At 50.5% G+C, this 24,745-nt stretch overlaps 1 protein-coding gene across 1 annotated transcript; it reads right to left on the reverse strand.

Moving 5' to 3' along the window:
* On the reverse strand, positions 1-24,745 carry TIMM44 (translocase of inner mitochondrial membrane 44). The gene is made up of 13 exons (XM_083421728.1): positions 24,603-24,745; positions 22,202-22,306; positions 21,133-21,303; positions 19,276-19,356; positions 14,727-14,876; positions 11,583-11,722; positions 10,318-10,403; positions 8,855-8,947; positions 8,298-8,422; positions 5,380-5,430; positions 4,778-4,867; positions 2,915-3,025; positions 1-907 (listed from the first exon to the last, which is right to left on the reverse strand). Exons 1-13 carry the CDS (start codon positions 24,630-24,632, stop codon positions 788-790), a joined length of 1,353 nt encoding a protein of 450 aa, XP_083277854.1. The 5' UTR covers positions 24,633-24,745; the 3' UTR covers positions 1-787.

The following is a 24,745-nucleotide window of genomic DNA, read 5'->3' on the forward strand; positions in this document are numbered from 1 at the left end:
GATATACGTATTTAATTTACAGAGGTGGTAGAAGAATCTATTGCCATGATACCACTTGCCCTGATCAGGCCAATCCGAATGTTTGGGGCAGGCAGGGTGGAGAGAGAGAGAGAGAGAGAGAGAGAGTGTGTGTGTGTGTGTGTGTGTGTGTGTCTTGGGGCTGAGGGCCATCACAACCCCTCACAGCTGCAGCCCCCTCCCAACTGCTCCATGTGCCAAGCTTGCAGCGGAAGGACAACTGTGGGGGGACGATGACAGGGCCCTCCATTCCCCGGAGCAGCAACCCAAGCTGAAATAACTTCCCCTGCCCCATAGAGCCATTCCCCTTCCTCCGCAACCGTAGTTCGGGCCTTCGACATCCACCTGCAAAAAACAGGGCGGCGTGGCAAACGAGCGTCTCTTTGGTTCTGCTGCCGGGCGGGCACCGCGAAGGCCAGGTTGCCGCCTGCAGCGCAGGGGGAATGGGGACATCGAGCCGGGCTGCTTTGGCAAAGTGCGCCTCGGACTCCTTAGCGCCGCGATCCGAAGCGGGGGTCTTTCCTCGCTTGTCCTCCCCGAGAAACTCCCAAGAGTTTGGCACACTGCTCCAGTGTCAAGGAAACACCCCATGCCCGACTGCTGGCAGGGGGGCCCGCAAGTGTTTCCCCGCTGTCGGGCTTGGAGTTGGCACTCCCGCGTCCCCGGCAAAGCAGCGCCACACCCGAGTTGCCCTCCTGTCCGGCCTCCGTGCGAGGAAAGAAGCGCTGCTCCCCTGTTCTGGCAGAGGCGGGCAGAGGAGACGCCAAGCTCATAAGATCTGCTCAGTGCTTGACGCAGAAATGTCCAGCAGTCTCCAGGCGGCGTAAGGGTTGAGCTCGTCCGGGTCTCTGCAGAGGGCCCAAACGTAAAGCATCCGTAGAACCTTCTCCTGCAACGGGGGGACGTTCAGAGTTATAGCCAGTTCACATCATGGCATTGGGTACTAGGGTTGTAACTTTTTGGCTCCCTCTCCCACCAAAACCCCGACAATTTCCTGTATCAAAAACACTGGGAAAGGGACTACTGTATTTTTCGCTCTATAGGACGCACCAGATGATAGGACACACCTAGAAGAGGAGGTTAAGGGGTGATATGATAGCCACGTTCAAATATATAAAAGGATGTCACATAGAGGAGGGAGAAAGGTTGTTTTCTGCTGCTCCAGAGAAGCGGACACGGAGCAATGGATCCAAACTAGAAGAAAGAAGATTCCACCTAAACATTAGGAAGAACTTCCTGACAGTAAGAGCTGCTCGACAGTGGAATTTGCTGCCAAGGAGTGTGGTGGAGTCTCCTTCTTTGGAGGTCTTTAAGCAGAGGCTTGACAACCATATGTCAGGAGTGCTCTGATGGTGTTTCCTGCTTGGCAGGGGGTTGGACTCGATGGCCCTTGTGGTCTCTTCCAACTCTATGATTCTGTGATTCTAGTTTGGGGGGGGAGGAAATAAGGAAAAAACATTTCTGAATCCCAGAAGCCAGAACAGCAAGAGGCTATCCCAGAAGCCAGATCCCTCTTGCTGTTCTGGCTTCTGGGATAGCTGGTTGAGCTTTGCACGAAGCCTCCGCAGGGCACGGGGAACCTTCATCCCCGTGCCCTGCGGAGGCTTCTGGGACAGCCCGCTAAGCCTCCGGAGGGCAGCAGGATGAAGGCACCCCGCTGCCCTGCGAAGGCTTTGCACAGCGCAGCACTCCGTCTCACTGTTCTGGCTTCTGGCTTAGCCGCGCAGCCTGCATTCGCTCCATAAGACGCACACACACATTTCCCCTTACTTTTTAGAAGGGGGAAAGTGCGTCTTATAGAGCGAAAAATACGGTAGTTCTTCTCAGTTGTGAAAAAAGTCACTCCGGAATGAAAAGCTGGAATCGCCATGCATATAACTCATAAGTATTTTTAAAAACTTTATGGAACTGTTTAGAACTTTTGCAGCTGCCTGAGACTTCCTAAACCTGTACTGGGAGAATCGCCGGAAGCAGGAGCCATCCGTGCTCTCGATTCCCAAGAAGTAATCGGTGCGCGCAGAATGCGCAATCCAAGTGAGGTGGGAACATTGCGTCGAATGCAGCGGAAACAAAAGACAAACCGCCACCTCGGTTTATTCTAAGCAATAAAAAGCAATGTACGATGTGCAAAGGGCTGTACAGGTATTAGAAAACTTGCAAGCTCTGCTTTTTCTGTACGCATGCTATGCACATTGCATATACATATACAAAAATTGGTTCATTGATTTCGGGGTGACCTTCCACCTCCCCCCCCCAAAAAAGATTTGGAAATGACAGTTCATTCCTTTGTTTTTAGGCAAAAGTTCATCTAATTAAGCTGCAGGAACATGAGGTTGTAAAGAGGTTATAATCCTAACGGGTACCATCTTGCTATTTGATAATACCATGCTTTTCCGTCTATAAGACGCCCCCATGTATAAGACTATTTCAGGGGACTCCAATTTAAGAAAATGGGGGGAGATGGCTCAGAATTGTTGAGCTTTTTTGGGGGGGCCTGCAAAAAAATCGCTCACTCGCACACATCATAAAACCCATCTCCCATCTGTCCCATCACCGGCAGAAGCTGCCAATCACCCGCCCAACTGCCGAAGCGTCAATCAATCAACACCACACACTGACGCAGCAACCAATAACATGCACAATAGTCACTGACGGCCGCGGCAGCATCCAATCAAACGTCCACCCTATGCACTGCCCATGTATAAGACGACCCCCACTTATTAGCATGCTTTTTAAAGCAAAAAACATAGCCTTATACATGGAAAAGTACGGTAATCAGTTGCTTTGGGAACCTGTCTGTCTAGCCTAGCCCAGCAGGTTGGGTACAACAGAAGGTTAAATAAAGGCAGCTAGCAAGGCTTGAGGGCGCAAGGCGAGTTGGGCAAATTTTACTCACCGGGTCTCCTTCCACGACTTCCCCTTTCTGGTTTTTGATCACCATGACTAACTGAGCTTGGAAAGTGATGATCAAAACGGGTCCCTGCTCCATTATCTTGCCCATCGCGAGCTGCAAAGCGGAGAAAAACTTCAAGTTACTAGTCCATAGCGGTGCTGGGTCGGTAGACCGCAAGGCTCTCTTTTTCCCCCAGTTTTTTTTATAAATTTTCAAAAATTCAAAACAAACAAACACACAAACATACATACATACATCCTGTTTAAATCTTGGTAACATTATTAAGTGACTTCCTCAAATCCCCTTGGCTGAATTTCATTACATACCATTTTAACCGTTTTCCAAAATTGATTTTCTCAAAAACTTAACTTGATTGCTTAACATCTTTCATTCTTTCTAATTTACGGTAACTTTAAACATCTTAAATCTTATGCTTACATATTTCAATCCTATTATTTGCAAGCTTTTCCAATTAAGTTATCTTAACACATTTAGCTAAATAGGTAAAGGTAAAGGGACCCCTGACCATTAGGTCCAGTCGTGGCCGACTCTGGGCTTGCGGTGCTCATCTCGCTTTATTGGCCGAGGGAGCCGGCGTACAGCTTCCGGGTCATGTGGCCAGCAGGACTAAGCCGCTTCTGGTGAAACCAGAAGAGCACACAGAAACGCCGTTTACCTTCCCGCCGGAGTGGTACCTATTTATCTACTTGTACTTTGACGTGCTTTCGAACTGCTAGGTTGGCAGGAGCAGGGACCGAGCAATGGGAGCTCACCCCGTCATTGCGGGGATTCGAACCGCCGACCTTCTGATCGACAAGTCCTAGGCTCTGTGGTTTAACCCACAGCGCCACCCGCGTCCCATTTAGCTAAATAGACAGGGTTAAATAAATAAGTAATCTCAGGGTTGTGGGTTAGAGCCCCACGTTGGGCAAAAGATTCCTGCATAGCAGCGGGTTCTAGCTGACTACTGTCAAGAGCCAGAGCCAAGCGTATTCAGCGATTAAGAAAAAACCATGGCATCAGTGAAGTTAGCTCTTTATTCAAAGAAGGCAAGGCAGAGCAGGCAAATGTTCCCAGTAGGTCTTGGCCTAATAGGTAAAAGGACCCCTGGACGGTTAAGTCCAGTCAAAGGCGACTATAGGGTTGCAGCGCTCATCTTGCTTTCAGGCCGAGGGAGCCGGCGTTTGTCCGCAGACAGCTTTCCGGGTCATGTGGCCAGCAGGACTAAACCGCTTCTGGGACACCGTGACGGAAACCAGAGCGCACGTAAACACCGCTAGCCTTCCCGCTGCAGCAGTGCCTATTTATCTACTTGCGCTGGTGTGCTTTCAAACTGCTAGGTTGGCAGGAACTGGGACAGAGCAACAGGAGCTCACCCCGTCGCGGGGATTCGAACCGCCGACCTTCCGATCAGCAAGCCCAAGAGGCTCAGTGGTTTAGATCACAGTGCCACCAGCGTCCTAATGGCCTTATGAGGCAGTTGCGAGGCAATTGTGCTCTTCCAACTCTCCTCCCCTCCAGGCTCTGCTATTAAGGCTCTGCTGCCAGACAGGAGGGAGCGGAAGAAGAAGAAGAGGAGTTTGGATTTGATATCCCGCTTTATCACTACCCGAAGGAGTCTCAAAGCGGCGAACATTCTCCTTTCCCTTCCTCCCCCACAACAAACACTCTGTGAGGTGAGTGGGGCTGAGAGACTTCAGAGAAGTGTGACTGGCCCAAGGTCACCCAGCAGCTGCATGTGGAGGAGCGGGGAAGCGAACCCGATTCACCAGATTACAAGACTACCGCTCTTAACCACTACACCACACTGGCACTTTGACTGCCAGATGTCCCAGTCCGGGCCAAGAAAGGGGGGCAAGCACTCACGTCTACATTGTCGACGTCCAAAATCCTGGAGTGGAACTGCAGCCCCATCGCTTTCCCTTGCTGAATCGGGTGTGCCAGCTGGCTGTAAGTCTGAAAGAAGTTATTTCCATGGTATTATTTATTAAATTTATATATATGACCCTTCCTTCAAGGACCACTTGGATGTAATCTGGCTACCTACCATATTTTTTGCTCTATAAGACTCACTTTTTCCCTCCTAAAAAGTAAGGGGAAATGTGTGTGCGTCTTATGGAGCGAATGCAGGCTGAGCAGCTATCCCAGAAGCCAGGACAGCAAGAGGGATTGCTGCTTTCGCTGCGCAGCGATCCCTCTTGCTGTTCTGGCTTCTGAGATTCAGAATATTTTCCCCCTTGTTTTCCTCCTCCAAAAACTAGGTGCGTCTTGTGGTCTGGGGCGTCTTATAGAGCGAAAAATACGGTGCCTTCTCGTAGAGGCCAGCCAGGAGCCTTTGGGAAGCCTGCGAGCAAGGTGTGAGCTCTCGTGTCCTTTTGGGACACTCCTGAATGTCAGGATGGAAAGATCGCCAATCCCCCCGAACTACGCAAGGACTAACCATGCCATCTCCCGGGGCAAACACTCACCGCCTCGTAACACCAGTCCTTGAGGATGTCCAGGTCTCCGGTTATAATGGCCTAAAGATAAGGAGGAGAGACGACAGAGCATCACACACAAGGAGCTGCGATCACAGAGGGACAAGCAGAAGGACAACGGAGAGTACACATAGAATCATAGAGTTGGAAGAGACCACAAGGGCCATCGAGTCCAACCCCCTGCCAAGCAGGAAACACCATCAGAGCACTCCTGACATATGGTTGTCAAGCCTCTGCTTAAAGACCTCCAAAGAAGGAGACTCCACCACACTCCTTGGCAGCCAATTCCACTGTCAAACAGCTCTTACTGTCAGGAAGTTCTTCCTAATGTTTAGGTGGAATCTTCTTTCTTGTAGTTTGGATCCATTGCTCCGTGTCCGCTTCTCTGGAGCAGCAGAAAACAACCTTTCTCCCTCCTCTAGGTGACATCCTTTGATATATTTGAACATGGCTATCATATCACCCCTTAACCTCCTCTTCTCCAGGCTAAACATGCCCAGCTCCCTTAGCCGTTCCTCATAAGGCATCGTTTCCAGGCCTTTGACCATTTTGGTTGCCCTCCTCTGGACACGTTCCAGTTTGTCAGTGTCCTTCTTGAACTGTGGTGCCCAGAACTGGACACAGTACTCCAGGTGAGGTCTGACCAGAGCAGAATACACGAAGGGCCTAAGGGCTGTGGGCTTGGAGTAGAAGGACTGCTTGGCATACAGAAGATCCCAGGTTCAACACACACCCCAGAGAGTGTCAGCATCGCCCTTGAGCCAGTGCCACCAACTGGACTCATCCACTTCAGCCCCGACTGGGCTAGGCGAGCTGGGTAGCACTTCCAGAAGACCACCTTCCTCACAGGAACAGGTCTAAGTGCTGTGGACTCACAACTCAGAGCTGTGAGCACCAAACTCACTTCCAGAAGACAGTCGTTGTACAACAGAGTACAGCAGAGCATAAATCACTCGGATGACAGCGCTGAACAATATCTTCTTTTATTGACTAACAGCTACTGTACTATACAAACTATATACAAATGGAGATGCTAGAGTGCACTGAGCGTTACAGCTGCTTTTTGCAGCGACCTTATCTACACAGAGATAACACTCAGTCTTTTTCTCTCCCTGACTGACTCACTCACTGACTGACTCACTGACTCTCTCACTGACGGACTCTCTCTGTCTCTTTGTGGTGCTGGAGCAGAATATGTGGATATCAGAACACGCCTCCTCCTCTCTGCAGAATCAGCAGACTGCTCAGGAGATTCTTGGGTATGGGAGGGGTGAAATCTCCTCAGAGAGAGCTGTGCCAGTCAGGGTAGACAATATTGAGTCACGTGGACCAATGCACCTGACTCTGTACGAGGCAGGTTCCGATATTCCTAAATCTAAAACTTTCCCCAAACTCTCTTCCTTGCACCCGAGTTCTAATAAAGAATCAGAGAACTGTAGAGTTGGGACACCAAGCCGCTGGGAGAGATCATCAGGGGGTTTGGGCTGGGTGTTCATCAGAATGCGGATGATACCCAGCTCTACCTCTCTTTCAAATCGGAACTAGTGAAGGCGGTGAAGGTCCTGTGTGAGTGCCTGGAGGCGGTTGGAGGATGGATGGCGGCTAACGGATTGTGGTTGAATCCTGACAAGACAGAAGGACTGTTTTTGGGGGACAGGGGGCAGGCTGGTGTGGAGGACTCCCTGGTCCTGAATGGGGCAACTGTGCCCCTGAAGGACCAGGTGCGCAGCCTGGGAGTCATTTTGGACTCACAGCTGTCCACGGAGGCGCAGGTCAATTCTGTGTCCAGGGCGGCTGTCTACCAGCTCCATCTGGTACGCAGGCTGAGACCCTACCTGCCCACGGACTGCCTCTCCAGAGTGGTGCATGCTCTAGTTATCTCATGCTTGGACAATTCAAAGTGTTGGTGCTGACCTTTAAGGCCCTAAACGGCCGCGGTCCAGTATACCTGAAGGAGCGTCTCCACCCCCATCGTTCAGCCCGGACACTGAGATCCAGCACCGAGGGCCTTCTGGCGGTTCCCTCATTGCGAGAAGTGAGGTTACAGGGAACCAGACAGGGGGCCTTCTCGGTGGTGGCGCCCACCCTGTGGAACACCCTCCCATCAGATGTAAAGGAAATAAGCAGCTATCCTATCTTTAAAAGACATCTGAAGGCAGCCCTGTTCAGGGAAGTTTTTAATATTTAATGCTATACTGTTTTTAACACTTGATTGGGAGCCGCCCAGGGTGGCTGGGGAAACTCAGCCAGATTGGGGGGGGGGGTAATAAATAAATCATCATTATTATTATTGATTCAATAAATAAATAAAAATGAATAGAGAAAGATCCTGCCTCGTCCCTCCTTTTTCTGGACTTTTGACACCTTCCTGAAAGCCATCAGTTGACTCTCTCTCTCTCTCTTCAATCTAGTAAGAAAAAATCCTTAAATCTTAAACCCTTAAATCCTAAAATCTTAAATCCTTATCATATTTCAACTAAAGTCATATATATTCATTCCACCATTTCCCAACATTCCTTAATTATACAGCATTATACTAAACAATGTTTTAAAAATTTCCAATCTTCTTCCACCGTCTCTTCTCCCTGGTGTCGGATTTTGCCAGTCTTTTCTATCAGTTCGATATAGTTCATCAACCTGGTGCTCTTGTGTCCGAGGCTCTTAACTCTTCTCCCTGTCCTGTCTGCAATTTTCTTTTAGTGCCAAAATTTAAGTCCCAAAGGGCTTCCTTCTTAGCAGCTCCTTGGTCCCATCTGAGCAAATCAGTTGACTCTCTCTCTCTGCTGTGATGCCAGGGCCACTTCCCACATTGCTGCCTTTAAGCGAGCCACACACACCCCCTCGCTGCTTGGGCACACAAGACACCCCTGCACCCCAGCCGCCTCTCCCCACCCGCACCCCAGACCTGCCTCTAGGATGTTGGGGATTATGTCCTCCTCGCACTGCTTGAGGAACCGGTCCTTGTCGAAGTTTGGGTCGACGCGGAGGATCTCGGTCAGAACGCCCGACATTTCAGTCTTGGAGAACAGCCCGCCTGCCGATACAATCAGAGGCAACAGAGGGTTGGCATGTGGAGGGGATTCAGAGTGGCGTTGGGGGTGTGTGAGAAACCCCCGGAGGATCTGACACCCTCGACTTTAAGCAAGGGCTTGGTTCCTGGGGCCAAAGGGATGGGCGAAGATGTTGGGATGCGTCCGGGGAGACGGGGGCATTTAGCAGGCCCCCTGGCTGGCTCCGGCCACCGGCCGGCAGCCGGGCGAACTCCAGTTTTCGGAACAGCATCAATCAGCAACACAAGCCTCAGGGAGCTTTAGAGACTTGGCACGCTCTTATCAGCAGTGTGAATAAATCTTCACAACGGAAGTGGCGGACAGAGACATGTGTAAGCATTTTTTACAGCGCTACCCGCGTCTCTATAGGGCCAGCCAGCGGCACTTGAAGGGGGAAGGCAAGGAGAGAGACTCACCGATGAAGTCTGTCACCTTGTCCGTCACAACGCGCGAGGCCCGGATGATGGCATTGTCGCTCTCGTCGTATTTCATTTTCATTTCAAAGAACCCTGCGGGGAGGGGGACAGAATTAGTAGCAGCCTCAGCCCCATTCCCTCCACACCCCCCCAAAAAAATCCACTCTGCATGGGGGCATTCCTCCACTTGAAGAGGCCTTACTTACTTACTTACTTCCCGCCCATCTGGCTGAGTTTCCCCAGCCACTCTGGGCAGCTCCCAACAGAATACAGTGGTACCCCGCAAGACGAATGCCTCGGAAGACGAAAAACTCGCTAGACAAAAGGGTTTTTCGTTTTCTGAGGTGCTTCACAAGACAGATTTCCCTAAGGGCTCGCTTCGCTAGACGAAACGGCCCTGCCTCTCGTGTCATGGCGACGGTCACTGCACGCACGCACGCTCGCTTCCCCGCTCCTCCGGCTCCCTCCCACCTTCCGGCTGACGGCCGGCCTTCCGGCTGCCTCACGCCACTGCCCACCGCCCTTGCGCGCTCCCCTCAGGAGCTGTTGCCGCCAGCAGCCAGCGTTGCAGCCAGAGTCGCGCTCCTGAGCCCCGCCGCCCTCCAGCAGCCGCGTCACACGGTGTCCACAAGGCGCGGGTGAGTCCGAGGTACCGGCTGCGACAGCTGTCCTGCTTCTCCCCGCCATTGTTAGTGTTTAACTGCAGTGGTGCTTCGCAAGACGAAAAAACTCGCTCAACGAAAAAACTCGGGGAACGAATTAATTTCGTCTTGCGAGGCACCACTGTATTAAAAACACAATAAAACTTTCCTAAACTGGGCTTCCTTCAGACGTCTTCTAAAAGTCAGAGAGTTGTTTATTTCCTTGACATCTGATGGGAGGGCGTTCCACAGGGCAGGCGCCACCACCGAGAATGCCCTCTGTCTGGTTCCCTGTAACCTCACTTCTTGCAGGGAGGGAACCGCCAGAAGGCCCTCAGAGCTGGACCTCAGTGTCCGGGCTGGACGATGGGGGTGGAGACGCTCCTTCAGATATACTGGACCGAGGCCGTTTAGGGCTTTCAAGGTCAGCACCAACATTTTGAATAGTGCTCAGAAACGTACTGGGAGCCAATGGAGGCATAGCTGTCAACTTTCAGGTTTGAAAAAAAAGGATTAGCAGCCCTACCTGTCCCGGGGACAGCCTACGGGACATCTAACAATCCGGGATAGCAGCGGGAAGCGGTGCTGGAATAAGGGAATTTCCCGCAGGGAGGGCGCCACCACCGAGAAGGCCCTCTGCCTGGTTCCCTGTAACCTCACTTCTTGCAGGGAGGGAACCGGCAGAAGGCCCTCGAAACTGGACCTCAGTGTCCGGGCTGGACGATGGGGGTGGAGACACTCGCCTCCCTCACGCATGGCACTGGGCCCTGCCTAACTCAGCCTGCGTTTACAGGACCAGGCAGGGGAGAAGGCGCCGCTTACTGTTGAACACCACGTTGTTGTCCTTGAACTCCTTCCACTGCTGGTACCATTTGGAATCCTTGTGGAGAACCACGCCCATCGCCTCCCTGGGAGAAGAGGAGGAGCCAGTGAAGGGGAGGGAGGAATAAAAAAATAATATTTTTTATTATTTTTAAATTTCCATGCCACCCTACACTTGCAGGTCTTAGGGCGGTTCACAGCATAAAAGCACAATGGAAAAGCACAACGTGCATAGCAAAAATAAAAAAAAACGAGAGCAGCCCAACAATCCCTTCCTTACCCCCAACACGTTTTAAAAGGGGCATCGGATGTCAATCAGCCTGGTTAAAGAGGAACGTTTTTGCCTTGTGCCTAAAAGGCGCCAGGTGAGCCTCCCTGGGGAGGGAATGCCATAGACGGCGAGCCACCACATAAAAGGCCCTGTTCTCGTGTTGCCGCCCTCCAGACCTCTCAAGGAGGTGGCACATGGAGCAGGGCCCCTTAGACGATTGCAGGGTCCGTGTAAGTTCAGAATATGCATTTTATGTTTTAATATTGTGATTTTATGCTGTGAACCTGAGCCTTGCGGGTTTAGGGGAGGTGTGCAGATTAAATAAATGAAGTGCCAGAGACTGGACTGGGGCTTTCTCTATGCAAAGCACGAGCTTCTTCCCACCCCGAGAGGAGCTGGTTTTCAATAATAACAATAACAATAATAATAATAATTTATTATTTGTATCCCACCCATCTGGCTGGGTTTCCCCAGCCACTCTGGGCGGCTTCCACAAATACCAAAAATACACTAATTTGTCATACATTAAAAACTTCCCTGAACAGGGCTGCCTTAAGATGTCTTCTGAATGTCAGGCAGTTGTTCATCTCTTTGACATCTGGTGGGAGGGCGTTCCACAGGGCGGGTGCCACCACCAAGAAGGCCCTCTGCCTGGTTCCCTGTAGCTTTGCTTCTCGCAATGAGGGAACCACCAGAAGGCCCTCGGAGCTGGACCTCAGTGTCCGGGCAGAACGATGGGGGTGGAGACGCTCCTTCAACAAGTCACAGCCCCCATCCATCTGTTTCAGCCTTGCCTACCGCGACCAGCAGCAGCCGTAACAAAGGGGCTCCTAGCGAAGACCCTGTCAGAGCAATACTAGGGTCCAGAGCTTGCCCCCGGGCTCCATCGGCCCCCATCCTCTACTGCACGCTGCCGGGCTTCCGCCTTCAGGGAAGCAACTGGCAGCACCCAGACACACCTGCAAACCGCACCCCCTTCCCAGCCAGCACTCACTCGTTGGCTTCAAATATCCTCTCCTCCTTCAGCCTCTCGCCAGCAAACTCTGTCCGCTTCCGGAGCCTCTCCGGCCGCTTGTAAGGCCCCGTCTGGCCCAGGACACTTTCGTCGATCTCTTTCTTGACTGTCTCCACGCCCTGGAAGAGCAAGAGGCGGTTACAGAGGAGAGGGCAGGAGTTCCGCAGACTCTGAGAGTACCGTATTTTTCGTCCCATAGGACGCTCCGTCCAATAGGACACACCTAGTTTTTTGGGGGGGAAATAAAGGGGGGGGAAATTCCTTTATTTCCCCCCCCAAAACAAGGTCGGGGAAAGCGAACCAGGTCGGGGAACAGCGGGATGGCGGCGCTGCGCCTCCCTGCTGTCACCCCAAGCTTGTGGGGCTGGCCGATGTCTGCCCGGCGTGAGGGGGGCTCTGCTTCAGGGTGTACCTCGCGCCGGGCGGCAGGCTGCTATCCGCAGCGTGTGGAGCCTTGCGGGGAACTCCTGCAGGGCTCCCCACAGTGCGGATGTCTGCCCGGCACGAGGGACGCTCTGCAGGGTTGCCTAGGCTGCGGATGTGGTCCCGAAGCGCCGGGCACTCTGCTTTCAGCGCGCCCAGCGCTCCGGGAAGCAGGCTGCTATCCGCAGCCTAGACAGCCCTGCAGGAACTCCCGCAGGGCTGCCTAGGCTGCGGATGTCTTCCTGAAGCCTGGAAGAAGCTTCAGCGAAAGCCTGCATTTGCCCTATGGGACGCACCCAGATTTCCCCTTCGTTTTTGGAGGGGAAAAAGTGCGTCCTATAGGGCGAAAAATAAGGTAACTGGACAGAGAACACCTGAGCTGACAAAACCAACCCTGTAGGGTGCATTTGTCCATCCCGTCCCCCAACCACAACCGCCCTGGTGTTTCACTGTGTGACCCGAAAAAAGCCCTTTTCTGCTTTGGCTGGCTTTAAAAAAATTAGATAGATCTGCATTTCTTTTCTTCTTTTTAAATACCATATTTTTTGCTCTATAAGACTCACTTTTTCCTTCCTAAAAAGTAAGAGGAAATGTGTGTGCGTCTTGTGGAGCGAATGCAGGCTGCGCAGCTATCCCAGAAGCCAGAACAGCAAGAGGGATTGCTGCTTTCACTGCGCAGCGATCCCTCTTGCTGTTCTGGCTTCTGAGATTCAGAATACTTTTTTTCTTGTTTTCCTCCTCCAAAAACTAGGTGCGTCTTGTGGTCTGGTGCATCTTATTGAGCGAAAAATACGGTAATTGTTATTGATTTTTTGCACAAATTTTCCAACATAACAACTCCGAAACCACATGACAAATCTTTGGCTGTCGCAGCCTAAGACTTCCTTCAAGCCCTTCTAATGGTTTTCTAAATTTCTTTCTAATTTTGCTTATTACAGCGGATGCTCGGTTGCGAACGTGATCCGTGTGGGAGGAACATCCGCAACCCGCAGCGGCACGACTGCGCATGCGCAGGTTGCAATTCAGCGCTTCTGCGCATGCGTAACCGCCGAAACCCGGAAGTAACCTGTTCCAGTACTTCCGGGTTTCGGCACGTCTGTAACCTGAAAAAACACAACCTGAAGCTTCTGTAACCCAATGTATGACAGTAAAGGTAAAGGGACCCCTGACCATTAGGTCCAGTCATGGCCGACTCTGGGGTTGTGGCGCTCATCTCACTCTATAGGCCGAGGGAGCCGGCATACAGCTTCCAGGTCATGTGGCCGGCATGACTAAGCTGCTTCTGGCGAACCAGAGCAGCACACAGAAACGCCGTTTACCTTTCCGCCGGAGTGGTACCTATTTATCTACTTGCACTGGTGTGCTTTCGAACTGCTAGGTTGGCAGGAGCAGGGACCGAGCAACGGGAACTCACCCCGTCATTGCAGGGATTCGAACCACCGACCTTGTGATCGGCAAGTCCTTGGCTCTGTGGTTTAACCCACAGCACCACCCGTGTCCCATGCTTATTACTATAAATCCAATCTTACATCAGCTAATCTTAATCCTTTTCACAATAATTTATAAAATCCTCCTTACAAAACTTCTTGTAACCCTACAAGTGATGTTAAGTAAGATCTGCATTTCTTTTTTTTTTAATCCAGTGCCTCTGATATAGCTGCTGATCTGCCTCTGCTCATCATACTGTGCTGTATCCCTCACATCAGGGCAGGGTACAGGAAAATTAAAAACGAAAAGGTAGAAAAAAACGCTGAAAGCAGAGCAGGGGAAACATTCAAATGAGTGGCAGCCCTGGTGGACATTTCAGACATGTTTCACACTAAAAAGCAAATATGCCTCTGTGTGATGTCTGCTAAAAGAGCGTTCCGCAGGGGGAAACTGAAGGCACTGTCTCTGGCGTGGGACAGCCAAGCCTCTCTCTAACAAGGGTGACAATTAATTCTACAACTAATCCAGAATGCGGCAGCTAGACTGGTGACTTGAGGCGGCCGCTGGGACCATATGACACTGGTCCTAAAGGATCTTCGTTGGCTCCCAGTACGTTTCAGAGCCCAAATTGCAGTGTTGGTGCTGACCTTTAAAGCCCTAAACAGCCTCGGTCCTGTATACCTGAAAAAGCATCTCCACCCCCATCATCTAGCCCGGACACTGAGGTCCATCTCCCAGGGTCTTCTGGTAGTTCCCTCCCTGCGGGAGGTGAGGGTAAAGGGAACCAGACAGAGGGCCTTCTCGGTGGTGGCGCCCTTTCTGTGGAACACCCTTTCCTGGGAACGCACCGTGTTCCCAAAGCGGGAGCTGCCTAAAAAACGGCCTGCTGTGTGAATGCAGGGAGCAATCTACTGTATTTTTCGCTCTATAAGACGCACCGACCATAAGACGCACCTAGTTTTAAGAGGAGGATAACAAGAAAAAAATATCCTGAATCAAATGTTGTTGGAAGAGACTTTGCGCGGCTATCCCTGAAGCCAGAACAGCAAGAGGGACTGCTGCGCAGCCTGCACTCGCTCCATAAGACTCACACACATTTCCCCTTACTTTTTAGGAGTGGGGAAAGTGTGTCTTATAGAGCGAAAAATACGGCATCTTACAGCACACCTAATCGGCAGTCACGTTACCCATGCACTAAGCGAGGGTATCTGTTAACACCAGGTACAGATGGCCTTACTTGGGAGTAAGGCGGAAGCCTGCCACAGGCAGTACCTGGGAAATGGCCTTGAATGCTGCCGTCCGTCCCAGCTTCTCTCCTCCTCGAGTGACCGATTCCGCAGACTGCTTCGCAGTTTTGGTGGCTTCTTCCATGCCTTCCTTTATCTTCCGGCCGATATCACTCTTACTGACTTCGTCGAAGCTCTGCAGCCAAAGGGAAAGAAGCCCTTAAACGAGGCATGCCCAAAGAGGGGGAGACAGGGGCACGAGCCCCATCAAACAGAGCCTTCACCCTACTAATGGTGAGCACCCAAATATATATATAGTTTTCCATCTTCTATATACTAGTACGCCACTGGTATGCAAGACAGAAGAAGAAGAAGAGTTTGGATTTGATATCCCGCTTTATCACCCTAAGGAGTCTCCAAGCGGCTAACAATCTCCTTTCCCTTCCTCCCCCACAACAAACACTCTGTGAGGTGAGTGAGGCCGAGAGACTTCAGAGAAGTCCACTAACCTTCCCGCTGCAGCAGTGCCTATTTATCTACTTGCGCTGGTGTGCTTTCGAACTGCTAGGTTGGCAGGAACTGGGACAGAGCCACAGGAGCTCACTGCGTCGCGGGGATTCGAACCGCCGACCTTCCGATCAGCAAGCCCAAGAGGCTCAGTGGTTAAGATCACAGCGCCACCAGCGTCCTAATGGCCTAATGAGGCAGTTGCGAGGCAATTGCGCTCTTCCAACTCTCCTCCCCTCCAGGCTCTGCTATTAAGGCTCTGCCGCCAGACAGGAGGGAGCGGAAGAAGAAGAAGAGGAGTTTGGATTTGATATCCCGCCTTTCACTCCCTTTAAGGAGTCTCAAAGCGGCTCACATTCTCCTTTCCCCTCCTCCCCCACAACAAACACTCTGTGAGGTGAGTGGGGCTGAGAGACTTCAGAGAAGTGTGACTGGCCCAAGGTCACCCAGCAGCTGCAGGTGGAGGAGCGGAGATGCGAACCCGGTTCCCCAGATTACGAGACTACCGCTCTTAACCACTACACCACACTGGCCTCTCTGAGAGGGAATCTGCAATGCCCAGGATCATCTGGGGGACATCATGTGCTTTAAATGCTCACTGGATGCACTTTAAATCATAGCATCCTAGAACTGTAGAGTTGTGAGTTGTGTAGTCCAACCCCCTGCAATGAAGGAATCTCAACTCAAGAACCCATGGCAAGTGGCCATCCAAGCTGTGCTGAAAAACCTCCAAGGTCGACCGCCTTCCGAGGGTTTTCCTCCCCCTGTCAAACAGGCTGAGAGACTTCAGAGAAGTGTGACTAACCCAAAGTCACACTTTATTACTACCCTAAGGAGTCTCCAAGCGGCTAACAATCTCCTTTCCCTTCCTCCCCCACAACAAACACTCTGTGAGGTGAGTGGGGCTGAGAGACTTCAGCTGCATGTGGAGGAGATGGGCGGGCTACAAATAATAAATTATTATTATTACCAGAAAAGGTCCATGTGGATCTAGAATAGAATAGAATAGAATAGATTCTTTATTGTCATTACACAAGTGCAACATTGCACAAGTGCAACGAAATTGGATGCCATCCCTTAAAAACAACAAAAGCAAAACAACAACAACAACCAAACAAACCACATTCCAGCCACACCCACACCAACACCCATCAAACTCCCAGGTCACACTATCGAGTTACAGCATTCAAAAAGGCCACAGCTCTTGGATAGAAACTGTTTTTCAGTCTATTTGTCCTTGACTTGATGTTTCTATATCTCCTGCCAGAAGGCAGTAGTGCAAACAGACTGTGTCCCGGGTGAGATGAATCCTGCAGGATGTTGTTTGCTTTCCTAAGACAACGGGAACCGTACAGTTCTTCCAAAGATGGGAGAGGATGACCAATAATCCTTTGGGCTGTGGTTATGACCTTCTGGAGCACCTTCCTCTCCCTAGCTGTACAACTAGAGAACCAAGCACAAATACAGTATGTAAGAATGCTCTCTATGGAGCCTCGGTAGAAGGACACCAGCAGTCTCTCACTCAGATTGTTCTTCTTCAAAAGTCTGAGGAAATAAATTCTCTGCTGGGCCTTCTTCACCAGAGCAGTGGTATTTGCGCTCCAAGTCATGCCCTGATCGATAGTTACTCCCAAAAACCTGAATTCCGCCACCCTCTCCACCCGTTCCCCGTTGATATACAAGGGCTGAATGTCCGCCTTTTTTTTTCTGTAATCCACCACCAATTCCTTGGTCTTAGCCGTATTAAGAGCCAGATTGTTCTCTCCACACCAAACACAGAGCCGCTCCACCTCGTCCCGATAGGCGGACTCATCCCCTCCTGAAATGAGCCCTACCACCGTAGTGTCATCAGCAAACTTGATGATTTTGTTGCTGGAATAGATGGCTGTACAGTCATACGTATAGAGAGCATAGAGCAGGGGACTCAACACACAACCCTGTGGTGAGCCGGTGTTAAGGCTAAGGGCTGTGGACATATGTGACCCTACTCTAACCCTCTGAGAACGTTCTGACAAAAAATCCAAAACCCAGAGACAGGTGGAGTTGGAGAGTCCAATCGCCTCTAGCTTGGACACCAGTCTATGGGGGAGGATAGTGTTAAAAGCAGAGCTAAAATCCACAAACAGCAGCCTCACATAACTCCCCGGCTGCTCCAGATGGGACAGAGCAGCATGGAGAGTGGTGGTGATAGCGTCTTCTGTGGATCTATTTGCCTTGTATGCAAACTGGTGGTTGTCAAAAGTTGATGGAAGACAGGAAATAATGTGACGGCGCACCAGTTTCTCAAAACACTTCATGATGATTGGAGTCAGTGCAACTGGTCTGTAGTCATTCAAACTACTGATTGTGGATTTTTTAGGCAGAGGGACAATAGTTGACGACTTCAGGCAGGGTGGGACAATAGACTGGTGTAAGGACTTATTGAAGATCTTAGTAAAGACCCTCGCCAGCTGATCCGCACAGCCCTTCAACACCTTTCCAGTGATGCCATCAGGTCCAGCCGCCTTCCTCGGATTCGCCATCCTCAATACCTGTCTCACCTCATGCTCCTCTACCGTGAATGAGGGGCCCCCATGGGCTGGTGGCTGTAATACCGGCGTCTCAGGTGGCTCCCTCTCGAAGCGAGCAAAGAAGAGGTTAAGCTCCTCCGCCAGCAAAGGGTCACCGTCGACAGCACCAAGGTTAGGTTTGTAGTTGGTAATATGCTGAATCCCCTGCCACATCTGTCTTGTGTTGTTGCTCCTTAAATTATCCTCAATCCTCAGCCTATAATCCAATTTTGCCCGTCGAATACCCCTCTTCAAGTTTGCTCTTGCCACACTGTAAAGCTGCACCTCGCCCGACCTAAAAGCCCTGTTCCTTTCCCGCAACAGGCACTGGACCTCTCTATTCATCCAGGGTTTCTGATTGGGGTAAAACCGGATGGATTTATTTACTGTGACAGTGTCTGTGCAGTGATTGATATAGCACAGAACTGCCGCCGTGTGTTCCTCCAGGTCTGTATGATCGAAAATATCCCAATTGGTTCTCTCAAAACAGTCCTGCAGCTGGTGAATAGCACCTTCAGGCCAGATTTTAACAGATTTTAATATTGTGGGAGCCCGTTTCCTAAGTGGGATATATGCTGGTACCAGGAACAGAGACATATGGTCGGACTGGCCCAAGTGTGGCAGCTGTAAAGCCCTATAGCCGTGATTCACATTCGAATAAACTTTATCCAGTGTCTTGTCCCCTCTTGTGGGACATTTCACATGCTGATAGAGCGTTGGGAGCACTGTTTTAAGTTCAACATGGTTGAAGTCTCCCGCAATGATGTGCAACGTTTCAATGAAAACTGAAAATGTAAGCGGCACAGAAATCCGACCAACTGTGGGAGGGGCAGGCGAGTGGGAAGGAAGGAAATGGGAGGGGAAGGAAAGGGGAACAGCTGGCTTGCTGGCACCCACAGCACGGTCACTTCAGACTCCCAACGATTTCTTGCAGACGCTGTCTGCCTTTTCTCATTCCAGCCTTCCTTGTTATCTCCCTTTGATACTTCCCCTCCCCAATCTCCGGGACAGGGAATACAGTGGTGCCCCGCAAGACGAATGCCTCGCAAGACGGAAAACCCGCTAGACGAAAGGGTTTTCCGTTTTGGAGGTGCTTCGCAGGACGAATTTGCTATGGGCTTGCTTCGCAAGACGAAAATGTCTTGCGATTCCTGGGGTTTTTTTTCCGCTCCCCACCCCCTTTTTCTAAGGCACTAAGCTGCTAATAGCCTTTTAGCAGCTAATCCGCTAATCCCTTAAGCCTTTAATAGCCGCTAAACCGCTAATGGGCTTGCTTCGCAAGACGAAAAAAACGCTAGACGAAGAGACTCATGGAACGGATTCTTTTCGTCTTGCGAGGCACCACTGTAGTCAGAAATGTAAAACAAAACCAGAGGCTGAAGAGCTGTAGCCAACTAAATCTCGCCCGAAAGCAGACCCGTGGAAATGTATGGACCTCTGTTAGCCATGCCCATTCGTTTCAGTGGGTCTGCTCTGAAATATAAGCAACACCAGACACAACCCTAAATATTGATCCATCATATACGAACACATACTTACATCTTTGACAGTGTCTGTGATTTCTCCAAATTTCTTTTTAAGGACTTCCGAGGTCTTGACTGTCTCAGACTCTATTGTTTTCTGCAGTGGAAGGCAAGACAACAGAAGCAAATCAAACTCTCCCTCTTATTATCGTCTATTGTTATTTTACCAAAGTATCCTGTGGCTGTATTGCATTGTATGTTCTTGTAACGACCAATTGGGATGGATGCCTTCCCTGTCTCCTTTTTAGTAAAGGTAAAGGGACCCCTGAGCATTAGGTCCAATCGTGACCGACTCTGGGGTTGCGGCGCTCATCTCGCTTTACTGGCTGAGGGAGCCGGCGTACAGCTTCCAGGTCATGTGGCCAGCAGGACTAAGCCGCTTCTGGCGAACCAGAGCAGCGCACGGAAACGCCGTTTACCTTCCCACCGGAGTGGTACCTATTGATCTACTTGCACTTTGACGTGCTTTCGAACTGCTAGGTTGGCAGGAGCAGGGACCGAGCAACGGGAGCTCACCCCGTCACAGGGATTTGAACCGCCGACCTTCTGATCGGCAAGTCCTAGGCTCTGTGGTTTAACCCACAGCGCCACCCGCGTCCCTTGGACGCAATACTACAGGCTCATTTACAAGGCTGAGCTAAGACCCCTCAACTCTAACACAAGCCCCTATGACTCAGTGCGGAAGGAGACATTACTTCGAAACAACGCCTTTCTCTCCTATCAATCAGAAGCGCCTATGGAGCTGAGCCATTAGAAAGCTGCACTGCTAACCAGGAAATCCCTGGCTCCCTGTGGACATAAGCAGAACTTTGGGTGAGCCCAACACAATACAGGAATTAACACGATGAAGGATTATAAAAACAGCTAATGTGAAGTGTCTGGACTTCCAAGAAAATTCATGTAGAGCACTGTGGCCATTTGAGCTGCTACATATTATTGATGCAGCCCATGTGTCCCTGTGTGCTTAAAAAGTAGAGACATCGCCTTGCCAACAAAGGTCCGTATAGTTAAAGCTATGGTTTTCCCAGTAGTGATGTATGGAAGTGAGAGCTGGACCATAAAGAAGGCTGATCGCCGAAGAATGGATGCTTTTGAATTCTGGGGCTGGAGGAGACTCTTGAGAGTCCCATGGACTGCAAGAAGATCCAACCTCTCCATTCTGAAGGAAATCAGCCCTGAGTGCTCACTGGAAGGACAGATCCTGAAGCTGAGGCTCCAGTACTTTGGCCACCTCATGAGAAGAGAAGACTCCCTGGAAAAGACCCTGATACTGGGAAAGATGGAGGGCGCAAGGAGAAGGGGACGACAGAGGACGAGATGGTGGGACAGTGTTCTCGAAGCTACCAGCATGAGTTTGACCAAACTGCGGGAGGCAGTGGAAGACAGGAGTGCCTAGCGTGCTCTGGTCCAGGGGGTCACGAAGAGGCGGACACAACTAAGCGACTAAACAACAACAACAAAATGTGTCCCTGGACTACACAACTCCCACCCTCACCGAGGGCCTTCTGGCGGTTCCCTCACTGCGAGAAGCAGGCAGCGGGAACCAGGCAGAGGGCCTTCTCGGTAGTGGCTCCCTCCCTGTGGAACGCCCTCCCACCAGATGTCAAAGAGAACAACAACTACCAGACTTTTAGAAGACATCTGAAGGCAGCCCTGTTTAGGGAAGCTTTTAATGTTTGATGTATTACAGTATTTTAATATTTTTTTGGAAGCCGCCCAGAGTGGCTGGGGAAGCCCAGCCAGATGGGCAGGGTATAAATCATATATTATTATTATTATTATTCTCTTTTGCTCTGGTCTGCAACTCCCAGGAAGAGGAAGAGAAACGCACCAAGGAAATCAAGCCACAACTGCATGAAGGAAACAGACTCACATATTTCCGCCTCGCTTCCTGCAGGGCCTCCGACTCTTCCAACTTCTTCGCTTCGTCTCTGAACCTTTTAATACTTTCCTTCATCTCCTTGTTTTTGGCCAGCTCCTGCTTAATATTCTCCACAAAGCCGGAGATAAAACCTTTCCGGCCTCCGGAGGAGGAACATCGAGCCTAAAGAGAAGGTTTCTGGCGTTAACAGTGTAAAGCATCATTCCCCCCCCCCCTTTTTTTTTTTGACAGGGATAAATACCGGTAATGTTTCTTCCTTCTAGAAATCAGCACTTCTTACCGTGGGTAGGTAATACCCAGCCTACCTTGCTGCCTGGTGCAAGCTCCAAAGGAGCGTTTACATGGCGAAAATAGAATTAATTCCTGGGGGAATATTCTGAGCGATTTGAAAAGTAGCATTTAACAGCAAAGCTGCTAATTGTGCTTCAACTGGTGGCCACTAACTTCTAAAGAGTTATGCCCAAAAGACAAGCTCACAGCATTGTTGGAAAGAGGAAGAGCCATGTGTGTTACCTTGAGCTCTTTGAAGGAAAAGTAAGAAACAAACACAATAATAAACAGACCCAAACAGATTTGGACTGCACAGCCCTAGAGGATTCCTTCAAGCAGACAACTGTCTTCTGTAGGATAGGATACATGGGCATCCTAACTGAAAATGGGACTCTCCAGCCAGAGTTAAGCACTCTTAAGAGACTTAAGTTGGTGCTTCGCTCCTCCCAACCCACTAAATTCAAAAGGACTTGAAAAGTACCTAATTTAGGCTGCTTCTTTTCAAATTGGCCCTTTTATTCAGAACTACGAGGTCTGGAATCTTAGTTTTTTTCTAAAGGGAAGGGCCATAGCTCAATTGCAGAGCGTCTATCTTGCCTGCAACAGGTCCTAGGTCCAATATCCAGGCAGGAAAGATCCATTGTTTAAAAGCCTAGAGAGATGCTGCCAGTCAGAGTGTTTGGTTCTTCCCTCCCTCCCAGCCTGGCAGTTCATGCTCTGCAATGCCCAACTCTCAGCAACTGCCTCCGCTACAGTTATGCACAAAAAGGATTTGATTTGCAAAGCATACCTGGTACAGCTCCAATGCAGGTCTGCCAGTTCGATGCACGAGGAAAGCATGGTGCAAGGGGCCTGAGCTTCGTCCGGACACAAGCCATACATTTAAAAGGCATTTCTAGGAGGAGAAAGATAAGGTGCTCTTGTTTAATAGTGCTTGCAAAACAGGCTTGTTGAGGGATGGATAGCAAAGAGGCCAAGCCTCCAAACCTCATTACCATTACTTTTCCCTAACAGAAACAATCAGCCACATGAGACCCAGTAGTTAATTTTTTAAAGGAATAGGTGAGGGGGTTGTATTTGTCTTCACCTCCAATAAAATAACAACAACAACAATTTATTACAACAACAACAACAATTTATTACTTATATCCTGCCCATCTGACTGGATTTCCCCAGCCACTCTGGGCAGCTTCCAACAAGAGATTTAAAAATGCATTAAAAATCTAGAGGGAGAGAGAGTTCTCATCTTTAACACTGGATGGGTGTGTGTGCTTTTTAAATTATTTTTAAAAAGGCGCTCTCAACACGCTCAATGGCATGCTCTTCCTAATGTGTTTTAAATAATACAGACCAGTATTACTTTTTAATATGGAAGCATTCGCCAAAAGGAATGAGAGGTACTCTGCACGTGCTCAGCAGCTCCCCTCCCCTTTGTCAGGGAGCCGGAAGAAAAATCCTCAAGGAAAAGCAAAAGCGAGGGGAACTCAGGGGTCTCTCCCCCCCCCCTTCCTCATGGGGCCCAAACTTCTCAACAGAAAGAGGGTCTGTTTGTTCCTTAGCAGCACCGTCTCAACGGAAGGATGGGAGGGCCCTTTGCACGTGCTCAGGGGCTATGGGGTTGTGAGTCAAACGAGCACGCGGGGCAAAGCAGCAAGGAGCATAGCTGTCAACGTTTTCCCTTTTTTTAAGGGAAATTCCCTTATTCCGAATGGGATTCCTCGCAAGAAAAGGGAAAAGTTGACAGCTATGGCAAGGAGCAAGCTGGATTTAGAAGAGGCAGAGGAACCAGAGACCAAATTGCAAACATGCGCTGGATTATGGAGAAAGCTAGAGAGTTCCAGAAAGACATCTACTTCTGCTTCATTGACTATGCAAAAGCCTTTGACTGTGTCGACCACAGCAAACTATGGCAAGTTCTTAAAGAAATGGGAGTGCCTGATTACCTCATCTGTCTCCTGAGAAATCTCTATGTGGGACAAGAAGCTACAGTTAGAACTGGATATGGAACAACTGATGGGTTCAAAATTGGGAAAGGAGTACGACAAGGCTGTATATTGTCTCCCTGCTTATTTAACTTATATGCAGAATTCATCATGCGAAAGGCTGAGCTGGATGAATCCCTAGCCGGAATTAAGATTGCTGGAAGAAATATCAACAACCTCAGATATGCAGATGACACAACATTGATGGCAGAAAATGAGGAGGAATTAAAGAACCTTTTAATGAGGGTGAAAGAGGAGAGCGCAAAATATGGTCTGAAGCTCAACATCAAAAAAACTAAGATCATGGCCACTGGGCCCATCACCTCCTGGCAAATAGAAGGGGAAGAAATGGAGGCAGTGAGAGATTTTACTTTCTTGGGCTCCATGATCACTGCAGATGGTGACAGCAGTCACGAAATTAAGAGACGCCTGCTTCTTGGGAGAAAAGCGATGACAAACCTGGACAGCATCTTAAAAAGCAGAGATATCACCTTGCCAACAAAGGTCCGTATAGTAAAAGCTATGGTTTTCCCAGTAGTGATGTATGGAAGTGAGAGCTGGACCATCAAGAAGGCTGATCCTGAAGAATGGATGCTTTTGAATTCTGGTGCTGGAGGAGACTCTTGAGAGTTCCATGGACTGCAAGAAGATCAAACCGATCCATTCTTAAGGAAATCAGCCCTGAGTGCTCACTGGAAGGACAGATCGTGAAGCTGAGGCTCCAAGACTTTGGCCACCTCAGGAGAAGAGAAGACTCCCTGGAAAAGACCCTGATGTTGGGAAAGATGGAGGGCGCAAGGAGAAGGGGACGACAGAGGACGAGATGGTGGGACAGTGTTCTCGAAGCTACCAGCATGAGTTTGACCAAAATGCAGGAGGCAGTGGAAGACAGGAGGGCCTGGCGTGCTCTGGTCCAGGGGGTCACGAAGAGTCGGGCACGACTAAAGGACTAAATGGCAAGGAGGGGGAGCCCCTCTGCACATGCGCAGGGGCACCACCTCCTTCCTCGCGGTGCCTGAGCCCCTCTCTCCTCGGCAGCACGAACGGTAGAGCCCTCTGCACGTGCTCAGGGGCACGCTTCCCTTCGAAATGGGGCTTGAGTCCAATTACCAGGCCCTGGCTCGGGGAGGTTTGGGGAAGGAACGTGGGGAGCCCCCCCCCAAGACACACACGAAGGCGCCCCACCCGCCTCGCCCCGTCCCCCCTTACCCGGCAACCCCACAGCGCGGCCGCCGCCATCTTTCCAAGAGGGAGGGAAGGAGCGCGTCGACCTTCCCGCCGGCGCCTCCCGATGACGTCAGGGGTTGAAAGCGCCGGGCGTCCCCGAGAGCAGCCGGCGCGCAGGCGCGGAG

The sequence above is a fragment of the Podarcis tiliguerta genome (assembly GCF_965153285.1).
Source record: "Podarcis tiliguerta genome assembly, chromosome: 18".
Taxonomy (NCBI): domain Eukaryota; kingdom Metazoa; phylum Chordata; class Lepidosauria; order Squamata; family Lacertidae; genus Podarcis; species Podarcis tiliguerta.